General features: G+C 48.6%; 1 protein-coding gene across 1 annotated transcript; it reads right to left on the reverse strand.

Moving 5' to 3' along the window:
• Nucleotides 1-830: 830 nt before the first annotated feature.
• On the reverse strand, nt 831-18141 carry Mturn (maturin, neural progenitor differentiation regulator homolog). Its single transcript, XM_028758402.1, has 4 exons — nt 17980-18141; nt 9970-10092; nt 1524-1622; nt 831-1140 (listed from the first exon to the last, which is right to left on the reverse strand). Exons 1-4 carry the CDS (start codon nt 18139-18141, stop codon nt 1075-1077), a joined length of 450 nt encoding a protein of 149 aa, XP_028614235.1. The 3' UTR covers nt 831-1074.
• Nucleotides 18142-19038: the final 897 nt, after the last annotated feature.

Here is a 19038-nt window from a genome sequence, read left to right on the forward strand (position 1 = left end):
TCGTGGTCTTCATCATCATCATCATCTTCCTTTTGTTAATTTAAAATACTAGTATCCTGACTGGTGTGGGTGTCTGAAACGCTCCCAAACTGGGTGCACATAGGAGTCAAGCATCATCAAGGGAACGCTTGCACCCTGAGTTATGAGAACCTGAGGCACAGAAGGGCTCACAATGGCATCAGAGAATGTCCTGCTAAATATTTATTGGCTAAATGAAGACAGCAGTTACTCCTAGGAGTCGTCTGTGTGTCCTGATCGCTAAAAATCATCCTCTTTTAACCAAGCAATCCTGTAATTAAGATTCTTACTTTCATGTCTCTTTAAAATTTCACTGCAAGTAGGTTCCCTAGAGTATTTAATTATAATTTTAAATAAATCAACTTGCTGGGAGCCTTTCCTGACATTCTCTAAGGAATAAAAGATTAGGAAAGTAAAGGATTTTATTATATTAATATTTTTATCCTAGTTTATTTTCCTGTTAGATTTATCTATGGCTTCAGAGCATAAGGGGCACTTGCTCGGATCCTGGCTGTTCTCATGATTTAATAAGTTGCTGTCTTGTCATAAAGAGAAAAGGTAAATGTTTCATACGGAGGTTTATAAACAGCTTAAAGAAACCAAGCATCTATATCTTTCATCCCGTCTACACTTTTCCACTATTAGAATTCACAGGTGGTGGTGGCGCACGCCTTTAATCCCAGCACTTGGGAGGCAGAGGCAGGCGGATTTCTGAGTTCGAGGCCGGCCTGGTCTACAGAGTGAGTTCCCGGACAGCCCGGGCTACACAGAGAAACCCTGTCTCGAAAAACAAAAACAAAAACAAAAACAAAACAAAAATTCACAGGTGCCTTTGGAATCAGCATGTTTTAAAAATGATCAAACAGCCACGAAACATTTACAGTGACAGGTGGCTGGCTGCTCCATGCCCAGGTAACCAATGCGAAGATGGTGAACTCTCCCAGGATCCGAGGAGCGAGCCTCAGCCGCTCTCCCCCTCTTCGTTTGCATGTGTGCAGATCATGACTAGATATTAAAACTCATGCTTTCAAATCAAAACCTTTCACTTACGGACACTTAAAAGGGACATAAAAAGTTCAGGCTGCGCTTCTCCTCCGTCATGCTTCTCCTCAGCAAGGTCACCTGTGAGGACTCAGAACACATCCTTAATACATTCAGAGTTCTCGACATTCCAGTCAGGAAACATTAATCCTCTAATATAAACTCAAGAGGAAACAGGCAGCCACGACATGGACTCTAACTTCAAAGAGGCAAAAGCTGCCAAGACATCTCCATAGAGACTCCGACAAAGTACGGCCGAAAGTCTGGTCACTTCTGAGCAAAGCTCATCATAGATATTGTGCGGTCATTTAAAGGTATTTCATTCTCATTTGGGTGCCAGGAGCCAGATGTCGTGTTTGGAAGAGCTAATGCAAAAGGGCTACCCCTGGAGCACAGGACCCCATGGGGCGCACAGGGCTTACTCCCCTTCTGCGAGGTGACCTAGGAGTTTACTGCTGACTGACTCCCATTTGGGGGTGATCCGCCTCTGGCTCCTCCTCCTCCTCCACAACCGCACTGTACTCTTCAAATGCGTCGTCATCTGCATCTGGAAGCCCCAGCAACTACAGAGAAGAAATTAGACAAGAGAAGCAGCAGCTGTAAGCATTGCAGGCGGAAGTCCAAAGGCATCAGGCATCCAAATTCACCTGCTTAACACAGTGCAACCCCGGACTCCACTTCCCCACCACGGCTTTTACAAATTTAACAGGGGACACACCGAGCCTTCATGGGCTGCTGATTTCACTGGCTACCTTGGGGAGGCACAGCCTCACAAAACATACCATACCCAGGGTGTTGGTGAATCACACCGCAAGCATTGCCAATGTCCCCAAATCAATCCTCTGCTTTTACTTCCTCCCAACAGACACTTATGGTTATTTATGGTAAGTGGCACATGAACAAAAATGCAAATCAACTAGGATGTACAGTCGCAAAGGGTTAAGTGTCACGGCATGTTAGTAAGATAACATCTTACGTAGACTTAAAACTGGAATTTTAAATTAATGATATGAATATAAAATGTAAAAATTGTTAATTATGATACGGACTTTCTTAAAATTCATATGGATGCGCAGAGAAGAAAGATGGCAATTAAATATATTCAAGTACTGAGTTTTCTTTTAAAATTTTACATTGAGTTTGTGTGTTTGCATACATGTCACAGCATACGTGTGGTGACATGCGTGTCGCAGCATACATGTGGTCACAGGACAATGCACAGGAGTCAGTTTTCTCATTCCATCACGTGATACCAGAGACAGAATTCAGGTTGTCACACTTGGCAGCAGGAGCTATAACCCATGGAGCCATCTCATTGGCCCTTTATATTTTTGTAAACATTTAGAGAGAGGAAGGGAGGGAGGGAGGGAGAGAGAGAGAGAGAGAGAGAGAGAGAGAGAGAGAGAGAAAGTATTTCTATAAAATTGGGACTGGGAAAAACTTTTTTCCATTTCATCTATATTTTTTGTATTTATTTTACATATATATACATATATGTATTTTATGTATATGTATATGAACGTTTTGCCAGTATGTATGTGTACTATGTGCCTGCATAGTGCCCACAGAGGTCAGAAGAGGGCATCAGATCCCCTGACACTGGAATTAAGGATGTTGGTAAGCCATCCTGTGAGTTCTGGGCATCAAACCCGGGTCCCCCGAAGGAGCTTTTCATCTACGTTCCACGAGCGTTCTGTGACGCTCTATGACTATGATCAGGGAAACACAACAAGTTCGAGATGAATATATTTCAATTTCGCATACATGTGCATGTCTGTGTTTTTGGTATGTTCACTCAAGTACTGGTGCCTTTGGCAATTCGAGGTGTAGCTAGCTTGTGAGCTAGCCTTACAGGTAGCTGTGAGCTGCCCAGTGTGAAGCTGGCAGCCAAATTCAGGTCCTCCAGAAGAACAAGCACCCTTAACTGCTAAACCATCTCCCCAGCCCCATGACAATGGTTTTTAATGACATTGGTCTTCCATTAGATAGTAAATAGTATTAATCACTCATAATCAATATGAACTAAAACTTGTGCTGGCAGAACACCATGGCCTTCATTGCTCCTGGGCTTCTGTATGGGATGACGGAGTCAAGAGTGACCACAAGACATTACACCCCAGATTTGTTACCTTCAGGCCACTTAACTAAGTGGTCCCAGTGACCTAAACATTAACTACATTAAGACATTAAAGGTAGGCCTGTTCATTCCTCATGTGGCTTCTCTATTGCCCGGCCACTCCTCCTCCACTCTCTCCCCGTGGCTCAACTAAGACAACGCCTATACTCTTAAGTTCTAGAACTCTCAGCCTCAGACCCCCAGGAAAGCATGCGGGGTAAAACCAACTGGAAAGCATGCGGGGTAAAACCATCCGTGAGGCATTACTGGTCACGAGTCAAGATGGCTGCAGCCAACTGCAGACGCATGCCATGCTGTCTCTGGAGAGCTCATGGCGGCCAACAGCTCAGAAAGTTATTGCTCACTTGGGAAAGGACAGCGAGGGCTTGTCCAGCCCTGGCACACCAATCTCACGTGTCTTTGGACGTAAAGAGAAGCCCCCTTGCCTCACTACTTACTGTTTCCTTCCCACATTCTAATGAGATACAAGATGAAATTTGCCTCCTGAGAGAGAAGATGGGTAGTCACAATGAAAGTAGACAGCTGCTACGCTGCTGGTCAGGTTTTATTGAAGAGCTGCTGACAACAACTCTCACAGTCCACGCTGCAGTGTCTGACAGAGTGGGAATGCTGGAGCAGCACCAGGAGCGTCCACACCATCTGAGCAGCAGAAGAGGAGACACAAGACCACTCCGTACAGCAGAATGCCACTAACTGCAGAATAGCCCATGCCTCTGTCCAATGGTGACAACTGGCCACTTGAAATGCTGGGTTCTAGCTGGGCAGTGGTGGCGCACGCCTTTAATCCCAGCACTTGGGAGGCAGAGACAGGCGGATATCTGAGTTCGAGGCCAGCCTGGTCTACAGAGTGAGTTCCAGGACAGCCCAGGGCTACACAGAGAAACCCTGTCACGAAAAACCAAAAAAAAAGAAAAGAAAAGAAAAGAAAAGAAAAGAAAAGAAAAGAAAGAAAGAAGGAAAGAAAGAAAAGAAATGCTGGGTTCTGAAGGATTCTGAGGCTCAGTGAGAAACTGTCGTTTAGTTAGCCGTGACATTTACAGGTAAGAATGGTACAGCCGAGGCATGTATATATAAATACACGTATCTATAATGATTCTTCCTCATGGGGCACTCGGGTTACTCAGCCCTAACCCAAGCCATAAGTAGCTCTCAATCTCCTCATGAACTCAGCATGCACTGCTGAAGTAGATCCAGCAGGCTAATTGGCTAACCACACCTCTTCCCCTTCCCAGCCTCCTACCTTATTCTTCCACATGACTTCATACACACAGTTCTAGTTCTGCAGTGCCAGCCTCAGGAAGGCCCTTCCCTGGGGTAAGAAGCATCCTCCTGCTCTGTAGAGCTGAGCAGGCCTGGCATTTCCAGAGTGGGGAAGAGAAGAAGCCACTTACAGTGTCCTGGACTTCTAAGACTCCTTCATGCAGGTTCTACAAACGTATCAAGAGGCTGGAAGATGGCACCTGACCTTCAGTCTGGAAGCCTTTGACTTTGGCATGCACTCTTCTCTGTACGGCAAGCACTAGAATCTCGGCTGCGGCTCAGAGAAACTCAAGCTCAGAGGAAACAGCGAATGTTCACAGTCTGCCCACTGTTCGGCCTTACAGATACGCATCTGGTTGGGCCAACTAGCTTCTTGATCTAAAGTACAGTGGGTTCAGTGATCCGAGGAATAGCCACTGTGCCTCTTTCTGCCTCTTTCCTGCTGTGCTGGCTTTGGGAGATACTGGCTGTGAATGAGCCCTCTAGGAAACAGGAAGGAGAATTCCCTGCTAGCCTCTGCATCCCATCCTTGGACTTGCACGTAGCACCCAAGGGAGGAAAACAAGTTCACTATACTTCAGATTGAATGAAAACTGTGCTATCAACTTAGCATGTGCCTAGTACTATGTCAAGCAGCTTTATGTATGGCGCTCAGGAGACACTCAGAGACTATCCAGAGTCACTGCCGAAACGGCAGAGCCAGGACTCAAACTCTGGTGACTTGACTGCAGTCAAGTTCCCACACCCACCCACCAGGCAGGCTGCTGAGGGTATGCCAGTCAGTGCTGAGCCTGGCACCCGGAAGTTTCCATGCTTTCTACTGGGCAATATGTGTTTTCAAAATGCATCCCCAGTAGGAAATGTATACAATTAATATTTACATTATGGCAACCTGTTAGCACAAACTGCCTGGCAAACTACCAGAACTAGAGCCCAGAGTTCCAAAAGCATCATACAGATCCGTAGCAATCCAGCATGGCTGCCAATGTTCCATACCATGGGTGGTGGAGGATCTAAACCGGAGGTGAGATGACAAACAGCCTGCTAAGGAGCTGGAGCCCTTATTGTGTCTGTGCCCACATGCTCTTATGTGAAACCGGAAACGGCGAAACCATCGCTGACAGGCCTGATCTGTCTGAATGACTCTTGACAGTTACAGCTGTGCAATCCTAGTTCAGTGATTACCTTCTTCAGCAACCCGGGACTCAAACAAGTTTCTGCTCGTTGTGTAAAGGGACACACTGGCGTTCCCAGGCCTGGCTGTCCACAGAACTCCCGTGGAACAGTCCGAAATCACATAAACTGCTAGGCCCACCAGGCTTCGTGGGCCTCCACTGGAAAGGAAGAGCTGCCACCACTTGAGAATTGAAATTCTCTAGGCCCTGGTCCCCTATGGGACTAATTTCAGGTCCTGTGGACAAAGGTGCAAATTACTTGAGGCTGTGGCCAGCATGTGGCACCCTGAAGGAGTGTACATCAGTCACCTTGGGCTGGTGTCTTTATGCCGGGAGTGGAGGTGTATGCGACTTCTGGAGTCCAGAGCATCTTGGATCTGCTAGAATGCCGGAAGCATGTCCTTGCAGCTGCATGCTTCTTCCAGGGGAGGAGCATTTCTCACACTTGGCCATGCCTCTGGATCACCAAGACCACTACCTACAATGGAGATCCTGACCCACTGAGCCTGAGGGAGAACTTGTCTCTGCATTTCTGCTCTGTGGGGGCCCAGAAACCCTATTCTGGGCAGCAAGACTAGTTAAAGTATTGGGGGGGTTGAAACTGTCAGTCCTAAAACTCATGGTGAGTTTCAGTCTCCACTAGATTAGGAGGGAGAGGGAGAGGCAAGACGGAGGTGGGGGGTGAAGTGAGGAAGAGCCACAGATGCACTGTGGTGGTGGCACTGGCACGGGCCTTCCTCAAAATGACAAGGTTTTGCTTCTGTTTGTTTACTTTGTTCTGTTTTTTTTTTTTCTTTTGGTTTTCTTGAGACATGGTTTCTCAGTTTAGTCCTGACTGTCCTGAAATCTGTTCTGTAGACCAGGTTGGCCTCAATATCAGAAATTTGCCGCCTTCTGCCTCCTGGTTGCTGGCATTAAAGGCGTCACCACCACCTGGCTAAAAATGACAAGTTTTGAGTGTTCATAACATGAGCAGAAAACAAAAGATATGGAAAGGTTAAATTTCCAATTTTTAATGTCATTCATTGCAAATCCACACGGACAAGAAAAAATATTTTTCTCTTGGGCTTTCTGCCCCACTTAGGCAGCTTGGCAGTGGTGGAGTCTTTCATTTCTTCAAGGCTACTGACCAGATGGCAAAGACAGAGGCAAGGATTGCACTGTTCTGGGCCGTGTGGCATCTCCCTGCCTCCCCAGCCGCTGGATGCAGCCTTAACACTGGTCTTCACACCAGTGTCCAGAATCAGGACTGTGTTTTTCTGGTAGGAACCCCTTCTGAAGAAAAGAAACGGTCTCACAGCATTCTCAGAGATAAGACTGGGCCACCCAGAGGAAGAAGCCATGGGATAGGAGCCACAGGAACTAAAGCCAACCTGGACCATCATGGGAACATTAGCCAAAACAGCATTCAACACTGCCACAGGCACAGGTAGATACCCAAGCTCCATGAAGGAGAGAGGGGAGAGAGGTTCCTCCCTGAGAGAGCAGCAATCTGAGCCAACACAGGCTCTCCCTTTACCCTGACTTCAAAACCCACATATGCTGTGCTGTCCTTTAACCTTCAGAACGGGGCTCTGGTGATAGACAATTAGAACATTTTTTGTGGGAAATCTGATGAAGCAGAAGAAAAACAGAAGGAAGAAGGATGGCTCAAAAGGGGGGAGGGGGGAAGAGTTACATTTTCTTCAAAGATCCAACCAGATCTCAGAGTGTGTGGAATGAGGCTCTGTGACACTGATTATTTTGGTGTAGGAAGTGCAGGTAAGAAGAATGGAACGCAGTTCGCAGACACTGCTCCATCCAGGTGGCATGGCCTTGTGGTGATACTGCTCTAGCCTACGGCTGCCACAGGCCCAGCTTTAGCAAGGTCAAGCAGACAGGGTTGATGAGGCTCCTTGGGGGCAGAGGAAGGCTACAGAGAGATATGTCCTTAGCTCTGTGGAGAGACTGCACAAGGCAGGTGATTGGCTGATGACCTTGTGAAAACAATCATGAATGCAAGTGGGCACACTGGCATTTTAAAGTCCCACACCCAGAATGCAGCTGTCTTAAGGCACAGGTGAATGCACTTGTCTTGGGGATGCCGCCATTTAACTACCGATACGATACCCAGGGGAACTCAGCACTGGTTTCCTGGCTCATAATCTTCCTGACTGAATAAGGTCTTCTCTCAACTAGGAGAGCAGCAGCCGAACCCTGCCCGTGCCTTCTTTCCAAGCTCCATAAAGAGGTGAGCACAGCAGGAAGAGGAGGGGCACAAGGCTCCCCACTGACTTCTTGTTGATGCAAAACTGAGTTCTAACAGCACCAGGCCCTAGCTTTCCCTCCCACAAGCCCTCCCAGCCTCACCCACCGCTGTAAAGGTCCTTCACTGCACTGCCAAGAAACTCAGGTTTCATCTTTTCCTCGTTTTCTTAGACTCCACTTCAACCCAACAGCGAGGCAAGCTGGGTCTGCCTTCCAGGTGTCTCCAGCATCTGTGTCTCTTGTCCCACTTTGCTCTTTTTAAGCTGGCCTCACATCTGCCTGGAAAATGGCACTGCTTTCTGTTCTGGTCCGACTCTCCCTGCTGACAACCAATCCGAGCACTTTAGTCTGCAAGAGGGCACCTCTCAAGAAAGGACATCATCACCATGTCCCCACCCCCACCCCTGCTCGACTTCTGCAGGCTCTCCATGGCTGGCAAACACAAGTCCTTCCACAGCTATGAGACCCTGTCTCCCTGAACTTCTCTCTCACTGTGCCCGGGTGCCCAACTCCAAACCCTGTAGTTCCATGGGTACCTCCTATATCAGGAACACAGGCAATCTCAGCTGTCTTTGTGTCTGACACCCCCTCCCCCTGGCTCTCCCCATGGTTACTGTGCTGACTCTGAAATATCCTTCTCATTGAAGACTCCCAGGCAAAACCCACCAAAGTTCCACCTCTCTTAATGGTGGACTGAATGATTATAACCAACCCTCCCCCTGGGAACAGCTGAAGTTTTTTTTTCAAGCATTAGACATGAAGATAACCTCTTGAGTACAGTGAGGACTTGGAAGCCAGAGAGGTCAACCTAACCTGGATGGGGAAGCAAGAAAGTATACTGTATATACGGGTCAAAGCCCAGGGTCCTCTAAAGGAACAGACTCCAGCAGGGTCCCCACTTTCCCTGGGAGGGCCCCCAAAGGTCCACATTCCTGGGACAATGAGCTAAAACAGACATGCTCTGAAGCCTGTTTTTTTGTTGTTTTTTTGTTGTTTTGTTTTTTTGTGTCACCTAGAGTGCCTAGGAACTACAAATCAAGCAGCGAGGGCCACCTCAGACTGACATGGCTCTCAAGTCCTAGCAGGGCCAACAAGTTGTGTGAAAGATGCTATCATCCTGGGTCTCCATTTATTCCTGTCCATGAACTCTCAGACAGGCTAACCTGCATTTAGACAATGCCACACACAAACGAGGGATACCAGAAGTGCGAGCCAGGAGACACAAAAGATGCCAAACGGACTTCCTAACCTTGAAAGGTCAGAATGTCAGACAGGCTGTTATGTAACCAACTGCCCTGTGTTCAGGGGACTATAAAACAAGCTGGAGATCTTTAGTAGAGAAGACTGAAAAACAGTTTGAGAAATACACAGAAATTCTACAACACACCACCGTATACATGCAATAAAACCACAGTGGGCGAAGAAGGAGGTCAGGGCGGGGCATCCTGTGATGCTGGGGATGATGTTGGAAGAGGGAGGGAAGTAAATAAACATCAAATTAGGACTGAGTATTCACTGGCCGTGTTCATCAGCTAGCATGAAGGCAGACTGGACACTCGCTTGCCATGGAAACACACAGTCCGAAATCCTGAGAGAGGAGGCAAGCTTTCTGCAAGTGTTTTTTAGAACTGAAACAAGAAGGGGCTCAGGATCCAAAGGCGCCCTTCCCCACAGGCACAAACGTGGACATCCTTTATCTAGATGTCCAGCCACACCCCTGATGCAAATACCACCACGATAAAAAGCAAAATAAAACAAACAGAGAAAACCCACGGCTTACTGGTGGGTTTCAAGTCTACTGGGTGAGAACTAGAGTACCCATAAAGACTTCCCATACAGACTCTTTGCCTCCACCCTGTCAGTACTTCTAAACTGAGGCTAGAAATAGCTCTCGGCCCTGCACCCAACAGCTGCTGTGCACCCCGCTTTCAGCCTCTCCACAGTGGCTGCTATCTTCATACTCCAATGCCAGCCAACAAGCAGACGGGAGAACAGTCCTGGGTCCCGCTACTTTCCCACCCATCCTGCTATCAGTGTGAAGTCACAGAGGGGCACAGGGTGGCTTCAGAAGCCGTGCAGTGCAGCACCTACAGGTCTGAAGGACTTGAAGACCTTTTCCAAGACTTCATGGAGAGTCTTCTTGCCGCAGGAAGAGATGTAATCTTGCGCCAGCTGTAAGAAGGGCAGGCAGTCCTCGCTCTCACTCCACACGTGCTGTGGCCCATGAGGGCGAGGAGGAAACAAAGGACACAAGTCACTACCCTAGAGTTTTAGAGAGTCTCTCACTGGAAGCCAGCCTCCATTACAGAGTGAAATCCACCCCCTTGGTCTTCATTTGTTTGCATGGCAAGCAATCAATGTCAAAGTCATAGAATTCCTCCTCGATTTTTGCTTCCAGGCTTACCTTTGAGGCCAACAGGTATCACCCTGCCCACCTTCTCGGCAGGCACCTGAGGGTGACTTTAAACCAGGGGTGGGGCAGAGAATCAGAGCCTTTGCCTTCAAGTTCCTTAACTTTGCCTCCAGCTACAGCTGAAGAATTAATTAACTAGTTTGTAATCATGAACTTGGAACAACATGTTCCCTCTGCAGATCGGCCCCTGAGTGGGGATGTTGGTTAATTTCTTCAGAATGAAATGAATTTAGGAGAATATAAAAAGTCGGCGCTGGGTCACTTAGGAAGCCTAGTCTTGCTCAGGGTCCTCATATCCCTTGGCACATTAGGAGGACATCCTGTCCAGATATCATAATCGACCTAGAACACTCAGGACAACAGTCTGCATCCAGGTTTGCTCTTGTTACTGGGGCTGGGGACCCTTTATCTATGTGAGGAAATCCACGTTATGACATCTTTCAAATTAAAGCAAGGTTTTCCCATAATGGTCAAAGGTCTAGAAAAAGCTGGAGAAACAGACTTGAAGTCCGGATGAAGAAGCAGTAGTTCTGCAGAACCAACAAGCCAGGAACACGGGGCACCCCACAGGTACGATGGGTCTGTCTCAACGGTTTCAACTGAAAGGGCAGTGCTGAGGCCTGGGGAAAGGGAGGTGTTTGGTGGATGGAAGGAGCAGACAAGAGCTAGTTAGAAAATGGTTCAAGAGGTCCGTGTGGCACCCCCCTGCCTGCTTCTATTCATGTACATGAGCAGGCATCACCTTACAAAGTTCAGTTGGCCACCCAGTGAGCACACTCACTGTCTTCTTCTCTCTGCGGGATGTCTAAGATTGGCTGCGTAGATTCCCAACACAGCTGGGGTCTAAGTGAGGATAAGAAGGTGCATGTGTCACCTCCAGACTCTGATTATCTGTGTCACAGTCTGGCTGGTGGCTTTCCGACCCAGCAGCTCTATTCCTGCAGTGTCCTCTAGCGTTCCCTCCACCACCTCACAGAGCCACTGGAGAGCTCCTCAAATCCTTCCCTATCGCAGACCCTAACACTGAGGGTCACTTATACAACTACTTCTTACTGAGTACAGAAGGCTAGCTGCACAGAGCACTCCAAGTCATTGCCTGTTCTCAGTCGACAGGGATGCAGCCAGACCATCACTATGCTCGGCTAATAAGCTTTGCACAGCGCTTGCTACTACACCACATCTGAAACGGTCCAGATTCTCTCAAAGTTGAACCCAAGGTAGATGTGGGGTGACCACCTAGCAGCACTTAACATCCTGTCTGCCTTCCCTGGGCACTGTGTGAGTACAGAGTGAAAAGCTGGAGGTGTATCAGTGTGTGTGCAGTGCTGGCTGGCAGCCTGGGCCTGGTCTGTAAGTAGTGGGCTCAGGGAGCTTTTCTCCCTCTCTGCATCTGTAGCCAGGAGGGTGACAAGCTGGGTTTCCCACCTGCCACAGACAAGAGTCACAGGCTGAGTAAACCTGATACCAAGGGTGACTTTGCTGTGACTGCTCTCCTAGGCCACTTGGGATGAAATATCGATTCTTAAGCAGGTGGATCTAAAATAAACAAATACATAGACAAAGCCTTATAGACTTCTTTTTTAAAAAGTGCATTTGGGTTTTAAATTTAAAAAGTAAGCAGAAGTGCCTTGTTTAGTCAAAGGTAGAATGGCACGGTGTGCCCGACTCCTGGCGGTGGAGAGCACCAGTGAGGCATTTCTAAACTCCTTTAGCCTCAGGAAGACATTCTTCACCCCCATCTCCTGACTCCACTTCCGGAACTATTTACTGGTATATGTTGGAGAATTTAGACTTTGAGCCCCAGGAAAGGGTCTTCTGCCTAAAGAGCCTTCATCTACTGGTCTAGCTTTACACAGAGTCCCAGCCTTATTGGTTTAAGAAAAAAAAAAATTAAGTGTTTGTGAAAATGACCAAAAAGTTAAGAACACTTGCTGCTCTTGGAGAGGTGCTGGTGTGATCCCTGGCACCTACATGACAGTGCATGACTGACTGTCTGGGACTCCGGTTCCAGGGTAGCCAGCACGTCTATGGATACCAGGCACACACACGCAGTGCACATGCATACATGCAGGCAAAAGACTCATACGCACAAAGTAATAAATAAATCAGAAAAACAAAAACAAAACCCCTTAACTTGAATCACTGTCTGCAAGGTACCACAAAGAGACATGGAGCTTGGGTCAGACATGACAGTTGTAAAGACACCGTTTACTACTAATCATCTTATTTCTACTGTCTTTACAAATACAAAGTACTTAATTTTATTTAAACTATTTCTTTCCAAAAGTAAAGGTATCTAGCAGTGTCTAGAATACAAGACAGGATAACCTGAGACGTAAGCCTGAAGCGTGTGTGTGTGTGTGTGTGTGTGTGTGTGTGTGTGTGTGTGTGTTATACTAAAAGAAAAATGATAAAAGAAAAGAAACATGAAACCAGATTGGAGAAGAGAGAAAGTAGCCAGGTGAGAGGGCAGAGCCTCCAATCAGAGTCTGAAGTTAACTCCATACAAAGACAAATTGGGTTGCTGAAGTCCCAGAGTCCTGGGCCATGAGGTCCAGCCACTGTAACCGCAGCTTGGAAAATACTCCAAGCACATTTAACCAAATGCCCACATTAGTCTGGATAAAACTACAGCAGGAACTGGAGAAACTAGCTGCAGCCTCAGAAATAGCTGAGCTGGGAGTGTCAGACTGAAGAATACTGGCTGTCCTGGGTATGGAGGGCCCTTGGATCCCGGGTGAGCTGCAGGCCTCCTGTGATAGCAGGAGATGCCGAGGAACAGGAAGTGCAGCAGAATTGGGGTCTTAACTGTTGATAGTCACCTGGAAACTTGTTACAATGTAGACTTCCAGGCCTGCCTCCCAGAGTCTCTGAATGGTGGCTGGCTACATTTCAAAATTTTCACGGAGAACTCAAGCAGTTTCACTACTGGCCACAACCATGAGCTGCAGTGACTTAGCCTTTGCTGTCCCCACCCCGAGTGACCTACCACTCCTATAGCAAATGCCCCATGGGAGCACTGTGACTGTAGGCCATCTGTACCTCTTTCTGTTACATCAGGCCTGAGCTCACCCAGCTAAGACAGCACAAGCAAGTCACCTGGAGGGAATGTGTTGCACTTTCTGTATAAAGATGACAAGATCTGGTCATCAAAACGTGACATTAGATCACTAAGCTAACTCCAGCCCGAGTTCTTCTTGCTAGACTTACAGCTACAAGCTGGTGAAACCAAGGAGTTCAGAGCACAGATTATTCCCTGGACAAAATAAAACAAAACCTATTTACTTCCCATTCCCACTGTACTAAACACTCTAAGTAATCTAACCGAGTTAAGGCATACATACAGGGTTAGGTGCAGGGTGTGTGTAAATAATTTCGCATACTAGCTCTGAGCAGCCTCAGATTTTGGAATCTAAAAAAAGGTCCCCAAACCAATACCCCCATGGACCATCCCAGCTTAAGTGCGGAGTGTCTGCTATTCTCGCTCTATTTGTAATCGGTGTCTCTTCATCTAAAATTGCTGTCTGACCACATAACAGACAGAACACAGAAACCACAAGCCACCTTGTGGTGCCCAACATACTTGCACACACAGCAGGGAGAGCACAATCAGCCATTACTAAAGCAGCCAGCTCACTGTATTGAGCATTCTGTCAGGGAGGAAACAGGTGCTTAAAAGGTTAAGTACTTTGCTCGTGGCTACACAGGCAGCAGAAGGCAGAGAACACCCCACAGGGGTTATGTATGTGTGCCCTCAACTGCCTCTGTGCATGCTGCTTAAGCCATGTGTAAGTCACAGACAACAGTTATATTTAGAGGGGGTCTGAAAAATCACAGTCTGCCTGCAGACTGCCTATCAATTAGTAGATAAGTAACTGCTTGTTCCCAATCATCTGAGCTCATAACACCCCAATGTTACCCTGTTCATGATTAGCTCACTATATAAGTGGCTTTGTTCTTCCTTGAAGTAACTTCTATGAAGTGATTCCACCTTGCATTTGACTCCTCATACAATGCTCACAGTAGTAGTTAGTAGGTTAGAGTCTGATTTTCCCACTCTGGATGGAGCAACCAGAAGTCGTAGGTAAAGAGATAGAGATGCCTTTCCTCCTTCTCACCATCGCAAGACTGCAGTGCAGCTCCTTCTAAATCCATCACGGGCACGCTCACAAATGAGAACCGTGTAAACATGCGTGTAAGAGCTGACCACGAGTCCCTCCACGAGTACTGTTTCTTTAATAATATGACTATTGCTATTTGTTTGGATCACAGAGGTTGAAACTGCACAAAAATGTGCATCCAAATATGTTTCTGATGGGTTGTCAGGAAGGTGGAACTATAAGGTAAACCGACCGTGCCTACAATCAGTAATTTCTATTCTAGGTGATGTGTAGGCACTCTTTAATTAGAGGACAGGTGAGGAGGGTAGCCAGTGCTCTGACTGGACACGAACTGACATATTTGTGAGCATACAGAGGCCCACGTAGATGTGTATGCACACACACACACATACACCCACACACACACACTCACATACACACACACTTCTGTTCCCCAGTACCTGAATGGTTGCCCACAATTCCTTTCTCAGGGCTGATAGACCTTAAAGACCTTCCGAGTTGGTAGAAGAGGGAACTGCCAGCTGGTTTCCCAGTTCCTGCCCCCTCTGCCTGGGTGTCACAGCCCTTCCTGTCACTTGCAAAGCCATGATCCCCAAGTGGTGGGTAATTTGGAAAGGGGCTACGTTGGCAGGTAGCCTGCGAGGTGAGAACCCAGAGGATCCGGGTGAGGAAACTGGGGTTTAATGTGTAAGAGACTCTGATAGCCCAGATCTCTGTCGCCTCACTGTTAAGTGGCCCATGGTAGCTCCAGAGGCTCAAGAACAAAGATGCCTTTGAATGCCACTCCACTGGGCAGCTCCTTGGGTCTCACCTCATCTATAAAATGGGTACATCTACCTCAGAGAATTTTTGTGAAGCCCAGTAAGAAGACATCTTTCAAGGCTGAGCAGACGGCTCAGTGAGTAAAGTGTTTGCCATACAAGCACGAAGACCTGAATTCACGTCCCCAGCGCGAAAAGACAAAATCTTGGGATCTTGACGGCCAGAAAAGGTGCTCAAGGCAGAGAATAGCAAGTGGTAAGGCCCTGAGGCAGGAAGTGCATGTGCAGCAGGAAGTGGCAGGAGACAGGTCATGTAAAGACCTGAGATCCCTCTGCCTCTGCCTTCCGAATGCTGGAATTCTCATCATGTCCAGCTCCAGATCATATTTTAGCTACGTTAGAGAGACACTGGTGGAGTACAAGAAGGAACAAGCCATGTGAGGGTTCCTCCCCGGAGTGCCCTCACAGGCATGGAGGAAAAGGGCTCTGTCTATGCTTTCCTCACGATGGTGGCAGAACTCTGAGGATATGGACATGGAGTGGGGAACAGGGGGAGTTAGGAGGTTTTTAGAATTGGGCCTGGAATCTGCCGTGCAGATGGCAGTGACATTTACAGCGATTACACTAACACGGGCTCCCAGATATGAGCAGCATACACTCCACGTGCTCCCAAACAGTCTTGCCAGGCATTCAGTGACAACAGGCTGCCACTTGAAGTCAGGTAACAGGAGGACATAGTTGTTTAAGCTTGGCAGAGAGTGATGTCCCCAAGAACACAGACAGAAGTGTACAATTAGATGTCTGAACAGAATCAGGGCTAAGCACTACTACGTTCCTTCAGAGCTACCTGTCCTTATAGGCACAGTGTCGTCCACAAGTCAGGGAGCTCTGACCAAGGAAAGACCAAACCTTCATCACTGTTTGTAACTATTTAAATGACCTTAAACTTTGTAAAGTAAAAGATGCTATGTAACAATCTCATGGTTAACAAAATCTCCAATAGCAGAAATGCCACTTAACTCGAATTTCTTCAAAGGCTTAAGGGATTTTCCTAGAGAAATGACAAAATTGAAAAACACAGCAGGTGTGATACAGATTCGAGGGACAGTTTAACTAAAAAAAAAAAAAAAAAATCCACCCGTGGCTGGCAAACATCACGGCCTCTAGAAACTTGGAGAAAGTTCTAGTGTGTCCAAGGAATTATCTTCTACCTTCCTTATCTCCTCCATTTAATGGTCAGCCAACACTTTACTCCTGTTACAAAAAAGAGCTAATCTGTGCTTACATGAATCAATAACCTGTCTCTACTGTGAAAACTCCTCCCTGAGGTACTATTTTTGAAGTAGCGTCTTTAGGATCCTAGGCTGACTTTGAACTCATGAAGCCTCCCTGGAAGACCTTGAACTTCTGATTCATCTGCTTCCTCCTTTAAGTGTAGGGATTACAGATGTGTGCCCCCACCCCATCCTCTGCATACACAACACACTTTTGCAGTGTTGGGGATCCAACCCAGGATTTTACACACACTACACAAGTGCTCTACTGACTGAGCCACATCCTTAGTTAGGTAAGGGTTTATACAAAGACAGGAGAGAACACAGGGCTCTGAACTTGAAGTTTGCAGGACTCTTGTTCTGCATCAGCCTGCTGGGTCTACTTCTAAGATCGCCAGAGAACTTATTCTCGGGAATAATTTCTCAGGAAACTAATTTTCGGGACAGACAACTCAAGGGAAGACAAGTGGACAGAATCTAAGTCCAGCTGCCACCCAAAGCCAGGAGCATACTTTATTGGGCAGATGTGCACCAGCCTACACCTGTCCTTTCCTGGTTTCACGGATCCTAGGCTGAACTTCCCATGGATGGATGAGGTGTGCCGACCCAGGGGTTGGGGGTTATGTCCAGCTTTATCATTCCACCTGATGAGCCAAGACGGTCGATGCACCATCCCATCTCCCTCTGCTGCTACAGAGCCTCCAGCCTCAGGCCGTCGACCATGCGATAACCCTCATCCCCAGCTGCCTCCATCTTTCATTTGGGGACTATTATTGACAATGCTTACAAACACTCCGTGGCGCGCCATCCCCGCCCTGCCTCCACACTTCCCCTCACAACCGCGTGTTCTCTGCATCTTCTTCCTAAACTGTCAGCGCCAGAATACCTAGTGGGAGGGATGCAGGCTAAAGGTTTGGCCACTGTAGTTCCCGGTTCTGGTCCCTCTGGACAGGGGTGTGTGTGTTCTTCCTCTGGAAAAGCCGAAAGGCCTCGGCGAGGACACAGTAGCCTCATGGCAGGCTAGAACCCGCATGTGCTACACACACTTGCTGGCAGCTCGGTGAGGAGCTAGGGAAGCAGGAGACCCGGGATAGGCGTGCCCCCGCGAGCGCGCGCCTGTGCACGCGCCTGCATTTTTAAGCTCCAGGGCGTAATTCCGCAAAGAGGGTCCGAAAGATCTATCATTGCGGGTGTGGACAGAGGCTTTGTGTCCGTTCCAGAGACTCGCAGGCAGGGAAGGGGACCCTGCTGGGAGGGGCGGCTGCAGAGTTGTGTCTGAGACCCCGAGGGGGACTGACACCGCTCCCGGACCGGACCTCGGATCCTGCGGCAGGAGCTGTGAGCCCCACCCGGTGGGTGCCACACAGAGGCTCTCCTGAGATGCTCTTAACCACGCGCCCGGTGCGGGATGGTCCGAGAGGTCGCCACACCTCCGCTCCCCAGTCCCTGGCCCCCTGCCACCGCTCTCCGCCCCACCCGGCCGCCCTGGAGGAGCTCGGGCGAAGCGGAGCGCGCCCGTCCCATGTACTCACAAAGCTGTCGCCGCAGCCGTTGTCCGGACACAGCACGTAGAAGGAGACGCCCGGGTCGGCGTAGAAGTCTATCCTGCACTCGGTCTCCTCGGCGGCGATGAGCTCAAAGGGCGTGCTGGAACACCACTTCTCCGCGACCTCTGCCAGCTGCTGGAAGTCCATGGCGGCGCCGCCCGCGCCACCTCCGGGGCTCAGGGCTCCCGGGTCTGTTTACACCGCCCGCTCCGCCTCCGCCCCGCCCCGCGAGCACCCCGGGGCCCCGCCAGCCCCGGTGACGTCAGGATGTGGGCGGCGCGCCCATCTCCGCAGGTGGCGGCGGGGTGGGGCGGGGCCGGCTTCGGACCCCTGGTTTGGAGCCAGTTTGGAAGGCTTTCTCTGGAATCCGCTACAAACGGCCTGGGGCGCGCCCAGAAGTACTGGCTGCTTGGTCCTTGCCAGGACTGATTGTAGAGGTGTTGCTAGCACCCGAGGAAACAGCTTTGCTTTGTCCAGAAACCAAAATTCGGTCCTCCAAGGACCCCTGAATGTGTTTTCTAGACTGATTCGGAAGGAAGTGTGTACTCAAACACGCACATCAAGCTGCGTGCGTGCTCCTGACAAATGCCTTCACTATGATATTTGGCTTGAACTTATGTTATATGACCTAAAATGGCCAGTTGTTGTTTTGTTGGTTGGGTTTAAAGTTTTGTTTTGTATTCTGAGTTGCTGGGAAATTGAACCCCAGGGTCGTGCTTTTCAGGCACGTCACCACAGAGCCACACCCCCCGCCCTGCTTGGAAAGCAGAGGACCTGCCCCTTGACTAAACCTGTTGAATGTCCTGGCTGCTGCGTGCCCAACAGACACACTGGATTACAGGGAGTACAAGAGTCCTCGTCTGAACACTTGGCTTCCGGAAGGGACACGGAATAAATAGCATTCATTCTATAAACATCCATCCGTGGTTATTTTTAGTGTGCCTTCTGAACCAGAAGCCTTGCTGGCCAGGGTGTAAACTTGAGTGGTAGGTCTCCGCCTCAGTAAGCTGGCAGTCTAGCCAGGGGGAGCCCAGCTAATACACC

The sequence above is a fragment of the Grammomys surdaster genome, unplaced genomic scaffold (genome assembly GCF_004785775.1).
Source record: "Grammomys surdaster isolate TR1022 unplaced genomic scaffold, NIH_TR_1.0 126197, whole genome shotgun sequence".
In the NCBI taxonomy this organism is placed as follows: Eukaryota; Metazoa; Chordata; class Mammalia; order Rodentia; family Muridae; genus Grammomys; species Grammomys surdaster.